The following is a 22,253-nucleotide window of genomic DNA, read 5'->3' on the forward strand; positions in this document are numbered from 1 at the left end:
TGAGCTTTGTAATCTAAACCAGCTGTCCCAGGCTGAGGCCCCCATTTGCATTGTTTAACATACTTAGAAAATGAAGTGTTCATTTTTAACATTCCTCCTCCAATTGGTTTAATGCTGAATTACAGAAGAGAACTAAGCAAAACCAGGTGCTTTCTCTGTATTCTCTCCAGTGTCTGAGGAGGTACAGACGGCTCCCGATCTTCTCCATTACTTGCTATTTCATTCTTGGGACTATAAATGACAGAGGAACTGAAGTGCTAGCAGAGGGTAATGTTTGGAAAAACTTTCTAGTTATTCATCAGCACAGACTCTGTTTTTTTTCCACCTTTCTCCAACGGTTTTGGACATGCAAGGATTAAAAAGGTAAGTGGTATGCATGAAACTTCTTTACTTACTGAAGGGAAACCTACTTGTGGAAAAACTCTGTGGCAGGGATTCGGTATGCCAATCCACTTGCTAAAGCCATTTGCAAAGAGACGGGATCTCAGTGGTCAGAGGTGGGGAAAGATGATCTGTCTGTTATTAAAGCTGTGCTGCCTCTGACGAGTTCCTTCTTGATCTGTGCTTATATGCTGCGTTTTAGCAGCCGCGGCATCCACAGGAGTGCTGAATTGCAGCAGCAAACGATCCCACTGGCTACAGTGACTGATTTGAACTAATTAGTCACTATTGCAGAAGTTAATTGCTAGTTTAAAATATATTGCCTGCTGGGTAAGCTACTGTGACCAGCTGAATATAGTGTTGATAAGTTGTGCTGCTTGTCTGCTAATAATTCTTCAGAGGATTTGAGATCTAAAGTACCAAGCAAATTGCGGTGGTGGTTGTAGGCAGAACACATCTGAGGCAGTAAGGTCATCCCCCCACCAAGAGGAAAGAATATATCATCTCCTAAGAACAGAAACTAAAGCCTGTCTAGAAACGTATGAGTTTTGTCTGACCAGTTTTATAGGGGATTTTGCTAGCATGCACTGCTCTGCAATAATACAGAGCGTAGCCCAGTTGCTGGGTATGTTAATGTTCAGCTATAACCTGTTGTATTTCCTTCTAGTGCTGTTCTTGCTCTATGCAAAGTGAGTATGCAGTCTTTATACCAGTGCATGCCTTAAAATCTCTTCAAAAAGATTTGAGGAATGAATAAATGAAGTGCAAGCCTAAATGGATAACATTGTACTTTGAATGTTCTCATCCAGCTCTAAGGAAAACCCCGTGCAGAATTTGCCTTTCCTTGTCACTCAAAAGCTGCCAAGATGCACGATCTGCCTCTGCAGCACTATGAACCATTTTAGGGTTTATTTTTACTATTCAGAACTTGTGCCTGTTTCCTCATTTAAAAGAAATTTGTTAAAATGTACTGTTTGCGTGTGGTTTTGTCTGATGCATTTGTAGGTCTCGTTCAGCAGCTCAGCTTGCACTGGAAATCAGAGCGGGCTCTAAGACAGAAAGTTGGCAGCTTGCTTGAGTAGCAGAGCTAAGGCTACCTAAAATATCCCTTGCTTCCTGTACTGGTTTTGTGGGAATGTATTATATACAATTGCCATTCAGAACTAGAATCCAAAATAAGCAAGATGTGGGTCTAATTGTATTGAGAAAAAATTTTATATAAGGCAGTGGCAAAGCACTGAAATCCATAGTACATAGAAAAAAAAAACCAAACAACAACCTTACTGTCCTTTTCTTGTTTTCTATCTGCTAGTCAATACTTGGGGTTGGGAGCTTAGTTGACCAGAATTTTTATGCTCCAGGTAAGGAGCTCCAAATACAGCCATAGAGCTCTGTTTGCAAGGAATCCTTTTCTTTCAGTGGCAGTGAAGAGACCCAGTAGAACCCATTAGACGCTAATATGATACAACTGGGAAGGCTCCACTGAAGATAGCAACTTCTAGTAGCTGATGACCTGGCACAGTGTGTGTACTTGCCGAGCAACTTATTACTCAAGGTTGAGTAAAGGAACAGAATCTGGCCCTGATAAAATGGATTAATCTCAAATGCAGTCTCCTGGGGATGAAATGTGGTTTAGCGGTTAGAGCAACTGGCTTGGATTCAGGACCTCCTGCATGACATGTCTGCAGCCCTGCCAATGCGTCGCACTGGGAGCTTAGGCAGGGCCTGTGCTCTGGTTTACCCATCTGTAAAATGTGCACCATGTGCAAGAAAAACTTCTGTATTCTCAAAAGAAAGGTGTCAGAGAGGGGCAAAATTCTTTATTGAATATTGCATACTTGTTCATTAAGCAGCTGCTGCATGGGTTGTCATAAAAAATAGGTCAGGAAATAGACGTGCAGACTGATTCTGATCCCAGTTGCGTAAAACCATAGTAAAATTAGTGACTCTGAGATATTAATCTGGCCCACAGTTGTACTGCTCCTTCTTCAAAGGCCAAACTCATGTTAGCAAAACTCTGTGGGATACGCTGAAGTACCACTAGAAACTAACTTGTCCATGTGTATTTAATTCTATACAATGAGCCTAGATATCAGAAGGTTTTCAGCTTATTTTCTATGCACATTACAGGATACTGACCGTTTTCACACTGGCCGTCTGCCTTTCAAGCCCTGGAAAAGCACAGGTGAGAGGTGCACGCAGAGATGTCTGTACTGGTTTGTACTGAAGGGCTGTATGGCATGAGATGTGACTGGCTAGCAGGTGCAGAGGAAGCTCTGTGGTCTGGGGTTTACATAAAGAGGAAGCGGTGTGGTCTAAGGGTTTAGAGGGGAGAAATGGGAGCCAGCAGGATTCTGGAGCTGGACATGGACTGAGCTCGTTGACTCATCCTTGCTAGCTCAGCAAAACATCCCTGTTGAAACCTGGACCTCGCTGAAAACCTGATGCTGCCTCTGAATGAACACTTCTGGAAAAGGAAATAAGAAAAGCCACCCCATGAGAGTAGGGGCAGCTCAGTTCTGTTGGGGGGAACATCCATGCTTGGAAAACTTAATCATATAAATAGGCATTTTCTGTCTATAGCAGGAACTTGTCATAAGACTGTTTAATTTTAGACTGCATGACTGTATCCTAGTTTTTGTTTTAATTTATGCCTGAAGCCATTTTTGTTCAAGAGGCAGGACTCTTGAGGGTGGATGGAATTAAAGCAGTCCAGTTATTGAAATAGCAGAAGCATTAGTTCTTTGTGTTCTTGGGCTCCAAGTGGACATTAAATTAGGAAAAACAGTTCCCAAAGGCATGTTAAGTTCAGATTCCTAGTTGATAATCCAGATATACTCAGTGTCTAGAGCTGTGTTTCTAAATACCTTTGCCAATAGTCTCTGAAATGTGGGGTTTTTTTTCTATTACATTGAAAATTTCCTCCACATGGCATGCTTATTGATACTTTGTGAACATTGGATCTGTATGGGAAATGCTTTTCATGCTCCTGGAGAATTTTTGAGATCTCATTTAGGGTTTATTTTTATAATTTTAAAAATATTGTTTCCATTGTGATTTTTATAAAAACATCTTGTACTGTAACTTGATTTTTGAAGTCTAAGCAAAAAGCAACCTGAAAGCAAAATGATAGCAATAAATTCTTTCTGAAGATGTTGAAACTGGTCATTTCTACAATCTTGGAATCTTTTCTAGAATAAAGCACCATAAAGTTGTTGAAGCCTGTTCTACAGTAGTTTCAGTGCTTCTGAATCAGTGTTTACTGTCCAAAAGAAAAGAATTTTGTTTAAAACTATCTTAACTTTTCCTGCTAACCTAAGTGTACTCTATACACCATAGCACAGAAAGCGGGACAAAAGACAGACTGCATACATTCTTTAAAACATGAGGCTGATTATACATTCTCCCATCAGAATATCTTGGCTTTCCACAACGTGATACCAAAACATCTCAGAATGCCAAAATAAATGAAGGCAAAATTCCTTTGTAGTTGTTTGACACTTTTAGAGCGGTTTTGTGTATTCACATGTGCAAGTGGCAGGTGCAGTCCGAATAGTGCCATGTGTTTCACTTGATGCAATGGCCTGCTTCCACTGACATCCATCTCACCCCTTGTCTCCCGCCTAGAAGTTACTGCTTTTCCAAACATGAACCAACTACTTTACTCTTCCACTGATTCCTTCCACAAAGTCCAAAAATAAGTGTCTTTATCACTTAACAGCTACAAAAAGGGAAGAATCTTGAACATACTCCACCCCTCTGCCTTCTGATTACTTCAGTGGTTCCTGTTTTCTGGATATCTCTTGCTTACATTCCATAGCATAACCCATTTACTGGCAGGACACTGTGCCTGTGCCAACCGCTTGGCCTATTTCTAAATAGCTGGAGGCCCAGTCAAAAAACAGAGAGAGCATGGAATCACTTTAATGAACTTTGAGCCATTCATCACCAGGACTCTCACTAGTTTAGAAATGCTGAGGATCACTTATGAGGTGCTGAAGGCTCAAGGTTGCAGCGCTGATAATGTGTCATGTAAAAATTTATCCTCTAGAAATCAAATGATTTGGTGTAAAAGCCTTACTTTTTTATTAAGCTTGTTATGTTTCAGCTGTGGTTTCAGTTCAGTCAGACGGCTAACATGTCAAGACGTGTACTGAATGGTCTATATGTGGAGTTTCAGAGCCTGTCAGAGAAGCTACTTAGTACCTTTTAAATGAACTCCCTTGTTCTGACAAAAAACAGACCCCAAAACAGAAAAATGTGACTTCTGTGTTAACAACTGGTGTGGAGCCCATCACACATCATGAGTTGGTTACCCCCAGGGAAACAAACAGCCTGACACTGTCACCACTTGATGGAACAACCTGCTGAGGGAAGGGGCTGTCAAAGGGACTGAAGCCTCAGGTTCAGGCCTTGCTGACTGTCCTTTGGGGTAGGGACTTTATTTTGGTGTACTGTAGAGTGCTGAACAACTGTGATAAAATAAATAATCCAGATGAGTGTTTGACTCTGCAACCCTCTTATTTCACAGTCACTGAGTGTCCTTTGTTTTCTCATTTTAGCAACAATGCACTAATGGATTTGACCTGGACCGTGCCTCTGGGCAGTGCATAGGTAGGACTTTAACTAAATCAATACACTGGGGTTCAGAAATCCTGAGTTTATTGAGTTAACATTGTACTGCTGTTAGTATGTTTTAGTCAAAAAATTCTTGCTGTGTGACAAAAATGTGTGTTTGTGTATATGTATATATATGTGTGTGTACTTACATAGTACACGTGTCTACCAATCTTTGATGTTGTCAAGATACTAATTGGCTGTCAGTGCTTCTCAAATAGCTGTGATGCATTGAGATGAGTTTAGGAGCTCAGTCTAGCTGCCAAGTGACAAGGGTGTTTATCTTTCTTCTCTTTCTCCTCCGGACTATTTACTGTCTTTATTGGCAGCCTCCACCTGGAGGCTCAGATAATGTCTGCCACTGCTCAGCCTCGGTACTCCAAGTGAATTGTTGAGGCAATACAGGGAAACACACACTTTGTCCTATAGCATCCTTTTATCAATGGCATTCAGTCTTCAGGGCAGCAACTCCTGCAGGTATTAAAGACACAGAAATGGCAAGGGAAAAACCAGCCACGGATTGCTTGCCCTGCCAGAGCAACCTATTGCTTTTATGTTCCGAGAACCATATGAATGCTCAGTTTGGCTAAACCATCTCTATCTTTCTAAATTTAATTCAGCAATGATCTCAATCAGACTAAGAAGGAGGCCTGAACCACATCCCCAGATCTGAATATCCCAAACTTTTTCTGTGGGAGGGAGCTCGGGAGTTCCAAATCAGGATCCAAGTTTCACAGCTGGGCAAACCAAACCACCAGTGTTTGAAATCCTGATCTGCATGTTGTGGTTTGGACAGACCCTCTAGCAGGAATAGGATGTAGCATGCTGTAGCCATATATAAATCAGTGTTTAAACTGAACATTTATAGAATAGCAAAGTAGGCTTTCCCTCCTCCCTCTACTCTCTAATAGTGAAGTAAAACAAGTAGAACACAGGATATGTTGAATATATACAATATTTCCTGTTTTATTATGATCTAACTTCAAAGTAAGGCTCCACAAGGAAGGATTAGCTTTTACTTTCAAAGAGAATATCAAATTTTTAGCTAAGTCTTGAGAAAAACATGTTAACTATTTTTTGATAGATCCCATTAAGAAGCAATTACTCATTTAACTTACATAACTTTTGCGATTTCCTTGCAGATATTGATGAATGCCGGACTATTCCTGAGGCCTGCAGAGGAGATATGGTGTGTGTCAACCAGAATGGTGGCTATTTATGTGTACCCCGAACAAACCCAGTGTATCGGTCACCATACCTGAATCCTTACTCAAATATTTATCCACCGGTCCCAGCACCAGGCCCTGTTCCTAACTACCCAACTGTTACAAGACCTCTGATCTGTCGATTTGGTTACCAGTTGGATGAAAACAATCAGTGTGCTGGTAAGCAGTATAAATGTTTATTATATATTTTTATTTATCGTAAAGCTTGTCCAACATTGCAGAAACAATTGTCTTGCAATTATCCTTTAGTTATTGTATAATTCAAGGCCCGTCTTTTGAAGTTCAGTTACTTTTTAAAAGGATGTGAGCTCTACATTTCATATAGTCAAGCTAAGATATTATTTAGTCACATTATTTAATCAGGAAATCCACTTTTATGAGATAAGTAAAGTTTTAATGAGATTAACAACCATCTGATGGCAGGTGACTTATCAGTGCATCAAAGGCATACCTTTTATGCTTATGACTCTGTCCTCAAGAGAGAAGACAGATGGCCCTCCATTTGAAGCATGAGATGGGGACTGAGGAAACTCTAATTCAGTTCTTGGCAGTATGTGACCTCATTCAGATTCCTGGACCTCAGTCTTCCTCCTGTAAATGGTATAAATAAGAGTTGTTTCCTGCCATGCTTTGTGTTCTTCACTTAGACTGTGAGCCTTTTGAAGCAAATAGCTGCTTATCTACAGGGTGGTACACAACTGTTAGCACTACCATCGCATTAATGACTATAGACGTCAGCTGAGGCTGGAACTCCCTTGTTCGAGGCACTGCGCAAACACATGGGTAAAGAATCACTGCTCCAGTAGTGTTGACATTGTCTTAGGACCTTGATATTCCCTAGTTTCCGATACAAGAAGCAATCCTAGAAAAATTTATGTTGATAGTTTTCCTGCTTTTGCATGTTTTTCTGAATTCTGATCCACTTCATTTTATAGTGTATTTTAAATTGGATATAAGCTGCTCCTGTGTTGCTCAGATTTAACGGACATTTAGATTATATCCCTTTGGTTTGCTTACTTTTGATAATGTCATGCTATGAAGGAATGGAGAGAAAATTTCTGAACCAAATTAAATTCCACTGGCCAAAATATGTATTTTGATGCCAAACTTGGAATTAAGAGATCAGGATCAAATTGATGATAGGCAGCTGCTCAGGGTAAAAGCTGAAGATGTAGCCCACAGGTCTACCAGGAAGTTAATCTATAACCACTATTTATTTCTGTATCTCAGTTATTCTAATGATAAAGTGACTTTAAATCTGTTATTATATGTAGCTAATAGAAGGCTTTTACCAAAATCTTTTTTGAACTAGGATTGGTCTTTGACAAGGAAAAGAGCACAAACCACAGAAGATGTGAGCTTTCAATAGAGAATTTTGCCTACCTTTACACTAAGGAACTGCATTTAACTCAGAACATTTCTTTTTGAATGCTGCTGCAGGACAACACAAGAGCTAAAAGTGACTTGTTTTTTGGGCTGATTCTGCCCTATTGTCTGAAATTTCTGGCAGGACTTGGTTTCAGATGATGTACTTTGTTTGCTTCTCTAGTGAGGAAACCAGGATGCTTCATGGGAACTGTGAGTCTAGATTTAAATTCAGCTACTTTGGGACACATTTTTCTGTATTTGAATCATTGACTTTGTTATGTTCCAAGGTGGGAAAAATGTCTTTTCTAACCACTACTTGTAGTAATACCTACTGGAAAATTTAAAAAAAAACTTCTTTTTTTTTTTTTTTTAATGAGGAGTTTTGAAATCTTGGGATAACTGATGAGTTTGCTGTAAAAATAAGCACATGTGCTATCCAATCCTTCAAAAACTGCAACTAGTCCCCATCTTAGAAAACTAACCAACCTCAGTTATTTTATCTAATGATTTTTAGATTTCCAGGAGTGTTTTCATTTTGCCAACTTCCATGTAGGTGACTCAGGAAATGGGGCAGTTAATGGAAAAGAAGTGCTGAAATCAAAGGGGAAATGAAGCCCCCATATTTTACTGTGTCTGGCCTGCTGAAATGGAGAAATAAACTTAACAGGAACAGACGGATTTTGAAAACGTTTGCAGTGGACCTTCCAGCCTCCAAAGGGCGTATAAGTTCCTATCCATGCTGGCAGAATTGTGAGGACTAATGCTTTGTTCAGTCAGGGCTGTTCACTTCTATCACTTTAACTTTCAAATGAGGGAATTTAATTGTGAGGGAAAGTTTGGTGAATAGAGACATTAACAAGAATAGATGGGAAAAGACAGACTGCCATTGGAGCACCACAGTTAGCTGGGAGCAGTTTTTGAAAGCCGACATCAGGTTTGAATTTAGGCAGATGATGGATCATATTTGTTAAAGGATCATATGTGTTAAAGGAAGAAAAACAAAACTTAAAGAAAACAAAGCCTGTCAGAGTGAAGGGGTCTTTGCTGGGGTTAGGTTTCATTTTTCTTTTAGTGAAACCCTCTGGAGACATTAGCTATCTTGATGCAGTATTTATTTTTGGATCTGTGTGCCCTAGAATGTGAAGTGTGGACACCAAAGGAAGTGGTACAAATGCACGTCTCACTGCAGTGATGGTAGAAAGGCCTGATCCCCTGTTTCCAGGACTTCTGGTGCAGTTAACAGGGTGATGCGCAGTTTCGTGTTTGAAGCCCTTGGAGCCAAGACATCAGGGAACCTTGATAGGTCCTCAGGAGTGACCAAAATTTTCCCCCGGTCATTCAAGAAAGTCTGTATCACGTGAATCATGGCCTCATCCTATAATAAGCTAATTATAAACATTGCTCCTATTAATGGTATTTCAGTTGCTCTGTGCTTCCCTGCTTGTCAGCATTCAGCATGCTCTTAGGTTACGAAGCACTACATGGGTTAATTTTGTGGTGGAATGGTTGAAAAGAGTAAACTGGAAGCTATGTTCCCCAGTAGCTAAGCCACTATATAACTTACAGGTTTGTTACGTTGGTGTTCTGGCACCACCTTCCAGCACCTTCTTTCCAAATAGAATTACTCACAGGTATTTCCATTAAAGATGATGAGGCTTTTTGCTATTGACTGCAGGGGAACCAGAGCTATTCTGATGCCAATGTTTCTGAGAAATTTCCAGTTTTTAAAAGAGTAGACATTTCTGTCTGGTCAGATATGGGGTTACAGGTCTGGGCCACATTTTCTATTGCTAGGCCAACAGAAATCTTTACTTTTTGAATTCCAGGCAAAACAGCTTATTAAACACAGGAACCTTCCCTGGGAGATCTGCAGCCTCAGGTTTGAAGCACTGAGAATGTTCAAGAGACTTCCAAAGTGAAACAGCGTAAAAATTTGATCTGAAAGCTGTATAAGATTTAACAAGCTCTTTTTTCTTTTTTTTTTCTTTTTATTTTTTTTAATTCCCCCCCCTCCCCCATTTGCTAGAGCTGACAGAAAGGAAGGCTGTGAGAGGGTCACTCTGTCCCAGCCTGGCACCTGCCTTGCTTGCCAAGGCTCTACATTCCTTGGCTCTCAGGGAAACGTGCATCCCATCTGGTTCAAAGAATGTTCCCTCTCATGGAGCTCATATATTCCAACAAAGCAAAAAAAAGAAACCTAAGCCATTCTTCTCCCTGTCAAGCTTTTTTTTCTCTCCTGGCCTGGATGGTCATAGACAGAGGTTGTCTGTCCATGTTCCTTCCCCATCCTGTTCACCACTCAGTCTTAACAGGACACTATTATCTCCAGATCTCATCCTTTGTGAAAACAAAACCTTTCCTGGCACAAGTGCCTCTCAGAGACAACTGTCAGTGACCACTTTGCCCACTCCAGTGTCCTCTCTGTGGTGCAGAAGTAGCTGTAGCCATTTGTGTCAACAGGCAGAGAAATATTTTACTGATAATTACTTTTTAAATCCTCTACGGGTTTGATTCCTGATACATTGTATTTTTACCCCTGGAGTTGCTGAATGCTTTCTGTCTTGTATATATAAATGTATCGTGTTTTCAACAGCATGAAGTCTGTGTAAACTCATTCCAAAGCAGGTTGGAAATGATTTATAACCACAATTAATGTTGGAATAAAAGACCACATACAGGAAAAAGCAAAGAACATCTAGTGCAAGAGCGCTGCTTGAGCTGTTTGTCTTCTATTGCTACTTCTCCATAAATACAGAATGGTTAGTCATAATAATGACTTTTTGTTCAAGGAACTTGGTCTAGTAACTGTTGGCAAGACTAAACTGGAGTGAGGGCCCACGTTCTTGCATTATACATTCGTAAGCTGAGAGCTCTTTCCAATTTCCCTTCACTCCACCTTGCTGTTTCCTGATTTACAATGATCTTTAAAACATGCCTCAAACACAGATCCTTCTGGGCATTGTGGAGAGAACTGTAATGGGTGGGCTCTTATTTTTGCTTTCTCTCCCACTAGTGCATATGTACAATGTGAGGAGACAATGGGGGTGGGGAGGCATTTAAGAGGGTTGAATGGAGGGATCAGATGGCAAAGGCAGAGAAATAGATTTTAGGAAAGCTATAAGCATAATGCAAAATGAGCATGCCCTAGAGACAGAAAGAAGGGAGGAGGCCAGAAAAGTTAATAAATGTTTTGGGTTGACTCTGGCTGGACACCAGATGCCCAACAAAGCCTCTCTATCACGCCCCTCCTCAGCTGCACAGAGGAGAGAAAATATAATGAAAGGTTTGTGGGTCAAGATAAGGACAGGAAGAGATCACTAACCAACTACTGTCATGGCCAAACCAGACTTGACCTGGGAAAATTAGCTTAATTTATTGCCAATCAAGTAAGAGTCAGGTAGTGAGAAATAACATCAAATCTTAAACAACCTTCCCCCCTGACCTGTCTTCTTCCCTGGTTCAGCTTCACTCCTGATTTCTCTGCCTCCTTCCTCACAGCAGTACAGGGGGATAGGGATGGGGAATGGGGGTTGTGGTCAGTTCACCACACGTTGTCTCTGCCGCTCCTTCCTCCTCATGGGGAGGACTTCTCACACTCTTCCCCTGCTCCAGCATGGGTCCCTCCCACAGGGAACAGTCCTCCATGAACTTCTCCAATGTGGGTCCTTCCCACATTGGAGCTCTTCATTAACTGCTTCATGCCCTGCAGTTCTTCATTAACTGCTCCAGTGCAGGTGCCTCCCACGAGATGCAGTCCTTCAGGAACAGACTGCTGCAGCCTGGGTTCCCGTGGGGTCACAAGTCCTGCCAGCAAACCTGCTCTAGCCTGGGCTCCTTTCCATGGGGACACAGGTCCTGCCAGGAGCCTGCTCCAGTGTGGGCTTCCCACAGGGTTACAGATTCCTTTGGGCATCCACCTGCTCTGGGACAGGGTCCTCCCTGGGCTGCAGGTGGATCTGTGCTCCACCTTGGACGACCACGGGCTGCAGGGTCACAGCTGGCCTCACCATGGACTGCACCACGGGGCTGGAGTGGACTCTGCTCTGGCACCTGGAGCACCTCCTGCTCTTCTTTCTTCACTGACCTTGGTGTCTGCAGAGTTGTTTCTCTCACACACCACTCCTCTCTCTGCTGCTGTTTTCACAGTGTTTTCCCCCTTCTTAAATATGCTGTCATAGAAGCATGATCAGCACCACTGATGGGCTCAGCCTTAGCCAGCAGTGGGTCCATCTTGGAGCCGGCTGGCACTGGCTTTATCGGACATGGGGGAAGCTTCTAGCAGCTTCTCACAGAAGCCACCCCTGTAGCCTTCCTGCTACCAAAACCTTGCCATGCAAACCCTATGCACTGATAATAACAATTTGAAAAGGCATCATCTTTATTTTTTAAACAAAAGCTAAAAGGAAGAAGCACAAAACCAGGGGGAAATGGAAAGATGCTCTTTTCAAGCATGAGAGAATTGTTCTTCAAGGTCTCATCTGCGGCATGGTCATTGCTTCACCTTTTCTCATTTCTCAAAGTCTGCCGGGTCCTCCCACATTCCCCACCTACAGGTCCCCAGTCCTACATTTGTTGAGTGAAACTCCTTCCTTCAGAGCATTACCTTTGCACAGATGGGTTTTAGATCATTATCATTTATATTGCAAGCATACCTAAAACCCACATCCAAGCCTGCAACCATACTGACCTGCCCTGTGTACAATCTCATTAAGACAAGCCTATGCCTAGATGAGTTTTCAAGCAAAATAAAGGAACCAGATGTGCATGTCTGGGGAGAGGGGAGGGAAATGAAGACATGGGGAACTGGAAGGAGGTGTTCATGTTTTGCCCATAGCTGTGCTGGGGATAGGGCCCAGAATTCCTTATCCAATAGCTTAGGCCCTAAGCCAGGCTGCCTCCTAATAGTGCCTTTTCTAGTGACCTCTTTGGGCATATAGAAACAGGGGGAAGAAAAGGAAGGAAAGGCAGCAAGGAGATTATACCCTGGAAGGTGTTGCGTAAAGGAAAAACCAAATGAATCCACTGCTGCCATTGCCTTTTTTAACCCTATTTGGTTCAGCTCTGTGTCTTTCCCTTTTCTTCTTCTTCTGTGAGATGATCTCTTTTGCTACTCCAGAGGGCCAGTTCCTGAAAGCTATTCATGGTCCCTATTAGGGCAGCACTGCTATAATCTCCCAATTAACTAGGGGGTTAAAAAAAAAATAAATAAATTGCATGAGAATAGGTTCTGCAAGAGCTTGAGGGTAGGCTCCTAAAAAGATATGTAATTGATGACAAGTCCTGATTAAATTAAGGGCCATGATGTGTAGCCTTTATTTATAAGAAGGTTTTTCTGCCAGGTTTTATATGGGGAGATATAAATTCGTATCTCATGATGCCTTAGCAACAGAAAAGTTGCCTCTGAAGCACCGCAAGAAGAATCTATAATTGGTGGCTGAGGCTTGGGCTGGAGGATTTTGCATTCAGTTCCTGACTTTGCCAAAGATAAACGTGCTGGGCTTTTGGGGGTTTCAGGTCATTCTGTGCAAACTGAAAAAATAATTCATTTTCAGGATTGTACCAAGGATAATTTCACAAGTAGATAATAAGTGATGAGATAACTCCCTGACAAGTAGCATGTAAAAATATGTAAACAGGAGGAAAAAGGCCCAGTTTAAATATTCTACAACAGTGAAGCTCAAAGTGAGACATGTGGAATGAACTTACTTTCCTAGTACACTAAACTGGCTGGAAATCACTGGGCAATTTTGTCAATGTTTCTGCATAGATCAGAGGAGAGGAGAAGTCCCAAAACTTTATCAGTACCTCCCATTTACTTCAAGAATACTTGTGCTAAAAAAGCTTTCAGTGGTTATTTGATCCTGGATTTTTCAGTCACCATCTACTTCATAGAACTTCTTGAGTTGAAAGGGACCCACAAGCATCATAAAGTCCAGCTCATGTCTCACGCTGTTCTCTCTTTGTGTTTTAGCACAATTCAAGATGGTTAACCCTTGGTTGTCTAATGTAATGAGACTAGACAAAACAGGTAAAATAAAGACATGGAAAATACAAACTACATACATTAAGACAGAAGACCATATTCCAGAGGACTAATGGAAGAAAGATCACTAACACCAGAGAGTACAGACATACTTGACATAGCCCTGTCCCATTGGACAAACCCACATTGTACAGCTCCGAACAAATGTAACTAGAATTCCTCTGGGTCCAGCTTCAGTGCTTCTGATCTGATGGCCTGATCTATTCACAATCCAAACAATCTTCATAAAAATCACAGGTTGACCATAAAATATTAATGGGTGAAAAGGTACATCTGAAAACACTCAGAGCTCCTTCCTCCCTCAGGAAACCATTGCAGCAGCACGGAGGACGGGCCAGAGCTGAGGAAAGACAAGATTCAGCTGGTTCCTACAGTGTGGTCCATCCAATAGGGTCATTCCTACAGAAATTTGACTGTCAATAAACGTATCCTCCGGCATCAGAATTTACCAGGGAGAATGAGAGTGGAAATGCTGCTTTTCACTGAAGTGAATCAATTTGTGGTGGAGGAGTTTGCTTGATAGAAAAGGTTGCTGTATGTACAGGTCTGTAGCAGGGAAATTGAGCCTTCTGTGGCTTGGATCATTCCTTCTTTCATTCCTTGCTAAGTGTCGTGTGGAAGGAGTACAGTCTGGTGGTTAAAGCACAGGCAATTGCTTCATTTATTTGTGAAGCTTCTACTACTCACAAAGAAATGAGTAAAATTGAACCAAGAAATACAATATGCAAACCAGAAAGGCTGGCATGTTATTAAGAAAACTGGCATCTCTGTGTACTAGAACAAAAGATAGCAGGCTCCCGGGTACGGCAAAGTGTAACAGTAAATGCAACTCCATCATTCTGCATGTCAGTGCCTTTTAAGCATTACTGACCAACTGTATTCATGTGTGATGGTGTGAGAAGGGAAAATAAAATAAACACAGCTACAGTATATCCACAACTGAACTTGACTGAATTACAGTCATACATGATAGCTAGCTGGATAGTCAACTGGAGACCAAAAACTCTCAGACTTCTGATTGTGGTTTCCATTTACTTTGGTGAAGATTTAGGATCTTGGAGCAAGAGTTCTTGCAGTGAATCTCTCTTGAGCTTAGGCCACTGACCATAAGTAACTTATGGTCAGGGAGCTTGATACCGTATTTTCCTTCTGACAGACTTCTGATGATACCCTGATAACAATTTCCTAGACATTGTGAGGGAAGAATATACAGCTGGTCAGCAGATCACCTTGTGATTAAAAATTGTGCCACCAGGAGTGTTTGAATTTGATTTCAGCTTTAGCTCAAGCTAAACTGATTCTGTATATGGAAGTGTCTTCACCTGCTTATTAGGGGTGATTAAAAGTTTTCTGATTTCTTCTGTACTGAGGCTGAGAGCCAGGAGGGAGGCACAGTGGCATATGGAGGGGCACATCTGAATGAGAATGTGACACGTTACAAAATATAACTGGTTTGTGTGCAGGGAAGGGGCATAAGCACGAAAGGGACAATGCCCATGTCTTGTTAGATGTGCAGGCCACAGTCCAGACAACAGGAAGGTTAAAATCTCTCTAGACAGTGACCTCTCTGTTTCATGATGTGTTTCAGTTTTCCCTCTTTCTTGGAATTGTACAATACTTTGGTATAAAAGGTGGCAAGAACCCAGGAATCCCATCTCCCTTGTGCTTTGTAGACTGTAGGGAGAAGGAGGATGTAAAGGAAAGAGGTTTAACTGATACTCTGGGTTTTGGTTGGTTTAATGGCCTCAGTTAAGCTTGGTCTCTGAATTGGGGTTATTGGTCACTGGGATCTGAGCCAGATAATACATAGACTTCAGTTGTCACCAAGAGCTAGTTGGCAGGAGGTTACATCTGACTCACTTCAGAGGAGCAGTAATTGTGCCCAGTCTGCCATATCCTCAGGCATGTGCTGGCCAGGGCAGGGCTCTCACCCCTGCTGTTAATCTCTCAATGATTCCTTAGTCTCACTGCTAACAGCGGTTTGATACATGGGGCTTTGTGGCCGCCTTGCCTTTATTATGTCTTACTTCCAGGGATTTCAGCAGTGCCAGATCAGTTAAAGCCACTATGTACCGATTAGCTCTGTCTGCTCTGCAGCAGATTTTGTGAGCTTTCCTTTCTGGGATAGCTGTCAATGCAAGGCAGTCCCGCCAACTAGACATTTACAGGCCTTAAAAGAAAATTAAGACACTTAACAGTGCTGGAGTAGTGACAGACTTCATGAGTACCCTTCCCCAGTCCATTGGCTCTGTGGCTTGTTCTGCTCTCATTTTCCCATGGGTGTCTGTTGTGACTGCGGATGACAGACCATGCCTAGTTTTCCCTGGACCCTCATGGACTTTGACTGCATGACTGATGACTTCTCTACCTCCCTGTGGCATCATGTGCAGAGCCCAATATGTGATAGTGTCTCTCCACACCTGGAATGTTTATTTATTTTCAGTGACCTTCATAGCACCAGCACTCTGCTCAGGCCCCTGTCAATTTTTGCATATATTTGCAGCACCCAGAGTGCCTAGAGATGGCAGTATTCTCAATGACTTCAAAGTCACCATTTTTCTTGGCCTCTCCCTTATATTTTTTGGGTCAGCTTTGTTTCTTTTTTCTTGGTTCCAGCCTGAAATTGGCCATGGTTATATGTCACAATCAAGATGTTAAGCCAAAATATATAGAAAATATGCATTGGCTCCTTTGCCAATATAAATCAGCCAGATGGAGTGTATGTTTTGCCAGACTCTATAGGCAGAGGTAGTGTTCTGGCATTGCTCCTTTGTCTTGTCCCTAAGACACCAGACCCATGACAGAGCTGCCACGCAGAAATAGAAGAGTTGCCTGATGTTGTGTGGAGTTTAACATGCTCTGACCCCTTCAAGTGCGAATTGGCTGCCTTCTCATTTTAGTACTTCAATGAGATTAGCAATTTTTCAAGGAAAAGAAAATTACCAAAAAATGAATAGGAGTTACACATCACCAGCCCAGTTCAAGGGAGTAGTTTCAGCATTCTGCCTCTTGGCTGGGACATGCTGCCCATTGGGGATGACAAGATGTGCTGAAGTCCACCTTCAGTTTTAACACCAGCAAAACCCTCTTGGCTTTTAGTTCTTTTCAACCATAAGTCATGATTGCAGGTGCCCTGTGCTATAAGGCTTTGCTGCAGTGTAAGGAGGACAGTCTAGATGACAGGGCAGTATTGTAGGTGACAGAACTGTTGAAATAAAGGCCCAGGTCCCCAAAGCTTGGGTAGGTCCTTTGGTCCCACTGACCTTCTTCCAGGGTCTGAAGGAATCCACAATCTACTGCTTGGTCTGACACTATCTGTGTTGTTTGGTTTGGGCTTATTTTTCCACAAAAAGACATAATTTTAGTGTCTGCTTTGTTCACACACACATATATATATATATATATAAAATTATTATTATTTTGTGTGTGTGTGAAGTAAAATTCTTGTTTACCAGCCATCCCCCTGAGTAAATGAAGCATTAGCTCGTGAGCCAGTAAACTGCTGTTTGAATCAAAGACATTAATTGGTTTTGTGGTACAAGCCAAACATATCTGTAGGTTGGGAAGATTGCACAAACAGTAATAGACAAAAGTTTAGAAAAGCTACAGTTGCAGTCAGGAAATTAAGGGACTGGAAAACCAACAGTAGATGAAAAGATAGATAACCTAACACATGGCCATCTAATGGAAGATGAGCAGTAGAAGGTAGTGATGTCAAGAGCAGTGTAGCATGGGGCAGTTTCTGGCACTGTTGCTAAGACTTCTTATTCCAGAACAGAGAGGGAATAGTCCTGCAATATGTTCTGCTGAGAATAGATTCAACCTACTCACATTAAGTACCTTACTGCCAGACAAATGTAGATAAGTTTATGGAAATCTCAATATAGAGCAACAGTAAATTGGGAGCATTATTGAGCCTGGCTTTGATTAAAAGAGTTAAGTATATTGTAAACCTTAGGGTAAGATGACAGCCGTTGGAACTGTAAAAGTGAGGGAAGCAGAAGCTGTGTATGGCGGGTGGTACAGAAGAATGATTATTCCTGAATAAGGTATAATTTGCTGAATTTAAGGAAAATTACTATTAGACTGAACATAGTAAAGCCCTTTATGACAGTGCAGTGTATTAGGTTATACAAGAATACACTAGGTATGTTGTAGTAGAGGAATAGTGCAAAATGTATCAACAGAAGCATTTTAAAACTGCCTGGAACAATTGTTAGCAAGAAAGAGTCTTGCATAATTTGAGAGTGGGATAGATGTTATCAGGTGTCTTTAAGTTGCTGTACTTTTGAGGCCTTTTATACATTTTCACCTTCCAGTGTGTAGCACAAAATAAATCTGTTTGCATCCCCTAACACCGCAGAGAAAACGTCATAGCATGGGGAGGCCTTCAGCCATTAAATAACAGTTATTGTCACTATGGTGGAGCAACGCAAAGCTGAGAAACAGCTTACACAGGCAGCCTAACAGCCCCTTTCTGGAGGAGGGATCTTGGAGCAGTGCAGACTCAGTTTACCAGACTGGCACTCCTTACTGCTGGCACAGGAGCCAGGCCAGGAGAGGAGATGTGCTCCCAAAGCTGCAGCACACTGCTAATTCCCTGCTCTCAGAACCACGCTGTGAAATCCAAACCAGGCATAGGCTGGAGCAGCCTTGGATCATGCTCACAAATTTCAAAGGCAGACTGCAGCAATATACACAACACTTGTTGCCAGCAAATCACTAAGCACTGCATCTGGAGCTTTAATTCAGAAGCAGATTGGAATTATTTTAATTAAAAGCAAGGCTGATTTTGTGACGGAATAGCCCAGAACTGCGCATTAACAGCAATCAGTTGGCTTAATGCAGTCATCCCCAAAAACTGTAGCATACCAGCTTTACGAGGAGTTCTTCACTAAATCATTGTTATTTGAAGATATGGTTTTGTAAAACTGTTATTCAGGTAGTACATTGCATTTTGGGACAAAATTCTCAGTGAAATCAGTGATTTGTTGTTGTGTTTGTTTGTCTGTTTGTTTGCAACATGACAATTTGGATCATTGACATTTTCAAGAGGTTTAACTAGACCTATATTCCTGAGACAATATTGAAAACTTGACTGTAGATTTGAGCCCAGAGACCTATGGCATAGGTGTGTCCTACCTGGACTAGAGAATACCTCTAAATATAATTAGCAGATAACAATTTGCAGTATATCCATTAATGGCCCAGAAGCTCATATACATTCTGATGCTGATAAGGGATGTATATCGTCACAAGATGCAAAATACCATCACGCTCTGCACCCCGCAAATTTCAAGCTGACATCTAGAAGCCTTGGACATGAAACCATTTCAGAAATACATGATCCATCCGTGGTTCATTCCATCTGACCTGTGGAACGACATGAAATGCTGAATTAAGCACTGTCTGCAGCATTTGATTGGAGATGATTAGAAAGACTACAAATGGCATAATGCTAATCACACGAAGGATTTGCTAAGCATGCTGCTGTGCTAGAGACTGTGCCTTCTAACATGTGCCCGTTCTATTGCATGACTGAGTATGACCAGAGACTTTGTGGTAATAAGGAGCTAATAAAGGAAAGTAGTATGATAAAGGAAAAGATGTAATTTAACTTTTCACTAGAGCAGGCCCACATGATGGAAAATTCACTGGGATGTGCCTTCTGGAGAGTAAGAGCAGGAGTTTGCTCCAGGAATAACCACAAATATTAAATGTTCCTGCTGGTTGAGAACATTGCCTTTTTTGTTTATTTATTATTTATTTATTTTTAATTACCTAAACAGAACATGGTTTTTTTCAGGCCAGGGTACTTGGAATTGAACCATTTGGCTTGGGAATGCTCAATGTGAACATGTGTCTTTCTGAGCTTTTATGGGTACTGTGACAGCTGGTGAGACTGACTGTGACATTGGTAATATGACTGGCCACATGTTCAGCCTTTAGCACTACTCAGCAATTTCTGAACTCTGGTGCAAAGAAAGTAGACTTACCTAGAAGCTTTGGGGACAAAAATGTCCAGATTTGTATGTGTGAGTAGGGTAGTCCTGGTTGTAGCTGTGTTTGTACAGTATCCAATTAAATAGTTCTCCCACTTCAACAGTTCATAGTAAATTAAGCAGAGGTTCACAAAGCATTGCCACTGTGATGAACCACACTGATAATAAGGTTTACAACTAACTTGTATATACAAGCATTCAAAGCATTTTCTCTTAGCTATCTCCAGGACAAAGTTCAGTGTGCCATGGAATCCTGTTGCCTTCACAGGCATCCCATTCTTCCAACCATACTGGATCCCTGGTACAAAAAGACATGTGCACAATAAAGGGCACTCAGCAAAGCACCACCATGGTGGTTAAGGGGTGGGAGCACAAAACACAGGAGAGGCTGAGACAAGTGTGCTTCCTCTGCCTGAAGATGAGGCTGATGAGAGGATCATATTGTTCGCAGTTACCTAATGTGTGTATAGAGAAGATGAAGGCAGCTTCATCTCAGAGGTGCACATGGACAGGAATGGGCAAAAGTTGCAACACAGGAGATTCTTATTAGATATAGGGAGAAGCATTATCACTGTGAAGGCGGTCAAACACTGGAACAGCGGCTCATAAACTTTGTGGCTAAAGGTTGCATCCTTGGAGAAATTCAAAACTCAGCTGGAGAAGGCCCTGAGCAAGCTGACTGAATTGTTCATGCTTTGAGTGGAGGCTTGGACCAGATGACTTCCAGAGGTCAACTCCAAAGTGCCTCGTGCAATGGTTCTGACACTGCCTGAAGTGCAGGAACTTGTGTCTGATACTGGTTCTAGCCTTTAATTTATCTAAGACTCCAATAAAATGGAAATTATATTCTCTTTGCCACATAGACTTGGAGATTTAGCATTGATTTGATGTAAGCATCAATTTGATGTACACATCCATTTGATGTAAGATCTTTGGATGGAAGCTGACATATTGAAGTAGAAGCAATAATCGGAAGTGAAGGATTTTATTATTGGCTTTTCAGTGAAGTGAATCTTGAATTGTAGGGAGCGCAAATTCAGTCAAGACCATCCAGATCAACATGTCTGTTTTACACCAGGATCAGTACAGAGGAAGATTTGCCGTTATCTTGGTTGATTCATTGGTCGACAGATGGGGCCAGGGCTCCTGAAAGTGTTAGCTAACTTTTATTAGATATATCTTTGCTGCAGCTTCAGCCTCACATCTTGTCCTGCCTGGGGGTTTCACAACCACCCAGAATCTGTTGTCATCCTGCTAAAAACTGGCAGTTCCTGAGGGTAAACAAAACTCAACTCTTTGCCTCTAAAGGCTCAGCACATCTGCTTTGACAGCTTCTTATCTCAGGATTTCACAAATCGTGGAAGTTTCTGTCTTAATTTATGCATTAAAGGTAACTGAATGAGTTCAAAACAGAGAAAGGGGAAAAGAGAGAGAGAAGGGAGGAAAGAGAGAGAGAAAAGAGGATAGCCCTTTGAGACGAAACGCCTCTTTTTCCAGGGAGGCATGAACTGAGAGTAATAAGAGCAAGAGAATTGCCAGTAGACATCCACATCACACACTAATTGGAACAAAGTAAACCTCCCATTTCCACACAGTTTTCATTTATTCAGAAAGGTTTGCAACCCAGTTGGCTGGCGGCAATTTTTGGAACATTGCAAGCAAATATGGCTCAATCATTATAAAACAGTGAATGCCAAATCTGAGTTAAAGCCAGTTATTTGAGCTGGGATTATAGGCATTTTCCAATGATCACCACCACAGAAATAAATAAATAGATGGCTTGCTATGTGTACACTCAAAGGGGAATGTTGCCCAACATGCATAGCTCTTCACTGTTAACAGTAATGAGGACACAGCTGTCTGAGACTGGAAGCCAGTATTTGCAGAGAATAATTCTCAAGGATTTTTCTTCTCCACTGGCTTTTGTCCACTACCCATACTTAGCTTACAAAAGAGCTCAAAAGTCCCTAACATTTATACAAGAATTACCTTAGCTTTGTGGCCCTTTTGAGATTGTTATGAAGCATGTTGACTTATGGACAGATCTGAAACTGAGATGAAACATGGAAAAGAACTTTCTCCCCAGATAAGCTCCCCAATACCATTAGTTCCAAGCATAACACTCTCTTCATAATCAATCACGACAGCTCCTAAAGCAGCGGGCAAGAGTTGCTGCCATGGGCAGAGATCTGAAGCTCTGCCTTCCCAAGAAGGACTTCTAACTCCCACTACCTGCAAAACTTGTGGCTGCACCAGGGTAGACAAGCAATATGAGTGATCATGTATAGCTGGCCAGGTCTACAGAGCTTCTCAGGCAAACTTAAGACTGCCTCGCTGTCCAGACAGAAGTTTTGCAAGCGCCATTGGTGTGGCCAGGCTCTTTTCCCTGTTTTTTATTAGCTAGGTTCAGCAAATAAGGTCTTAGATTGGTGGAGGAAGACAAAGCACTGCGATCTCCATTGTATGTGTGCTGGACTCACACAGTTTGAGTGACATGAAGCAACCTACAGATGTGCTACCTCTGGCTAGAGCCTCATCGTATGCTCAAGCCAAGCAGCTCTGAATCCAGCCCATTCTTGAATGAGACACTGGTGATGATTGCTGAAGCTTTGTGAG

At 41.8% G+C, this 22,253-nt stretch overlaps 1 protein-coding gene across 1 annotated transcript in view; it reads left to right on the forward strand.

Annotated features, from left to right (window-relative positions):
* Positions 1–346: 346 nt before the first annotated feature.
* The window catches only part of FBLN5 (fibulin 5), a gene marked incomplete at both ends in the record, with an annotated part of 46,186 nt that continues 24,279 nt past the window's right edge, over positions 347–22,253 (forward strand). The window contains 4 exons of the mRNA XM_080345722.1: positions 347–363; positions 2,512–2,566; positions 4,944–4,995; positions 6,141–6,383. Coding sequence (XP_080201848.1) covers positions 347–363; positions 2,512–2,566; positions 4,944–4,995; positions 6,141–6,383 — 367 coding nt within the window. The remainder of the gene's footprint in view (positions 364–2,511; positions 2,567–4,943; positions 4,996–6,140; positions 6,384–22,253) is intronic.

This window comes from Nesoenas mayeri (assembly GCF_963082525.1).
Source record: "Nesoenas mayeri genome assembly, chromosome: 5".
Lineage (NCBI taxonomy): Eukaryota > Metazoa > Chordata > Aves > Columbiformes > Columbidae > Nesoenas > Nesoenas mayeri.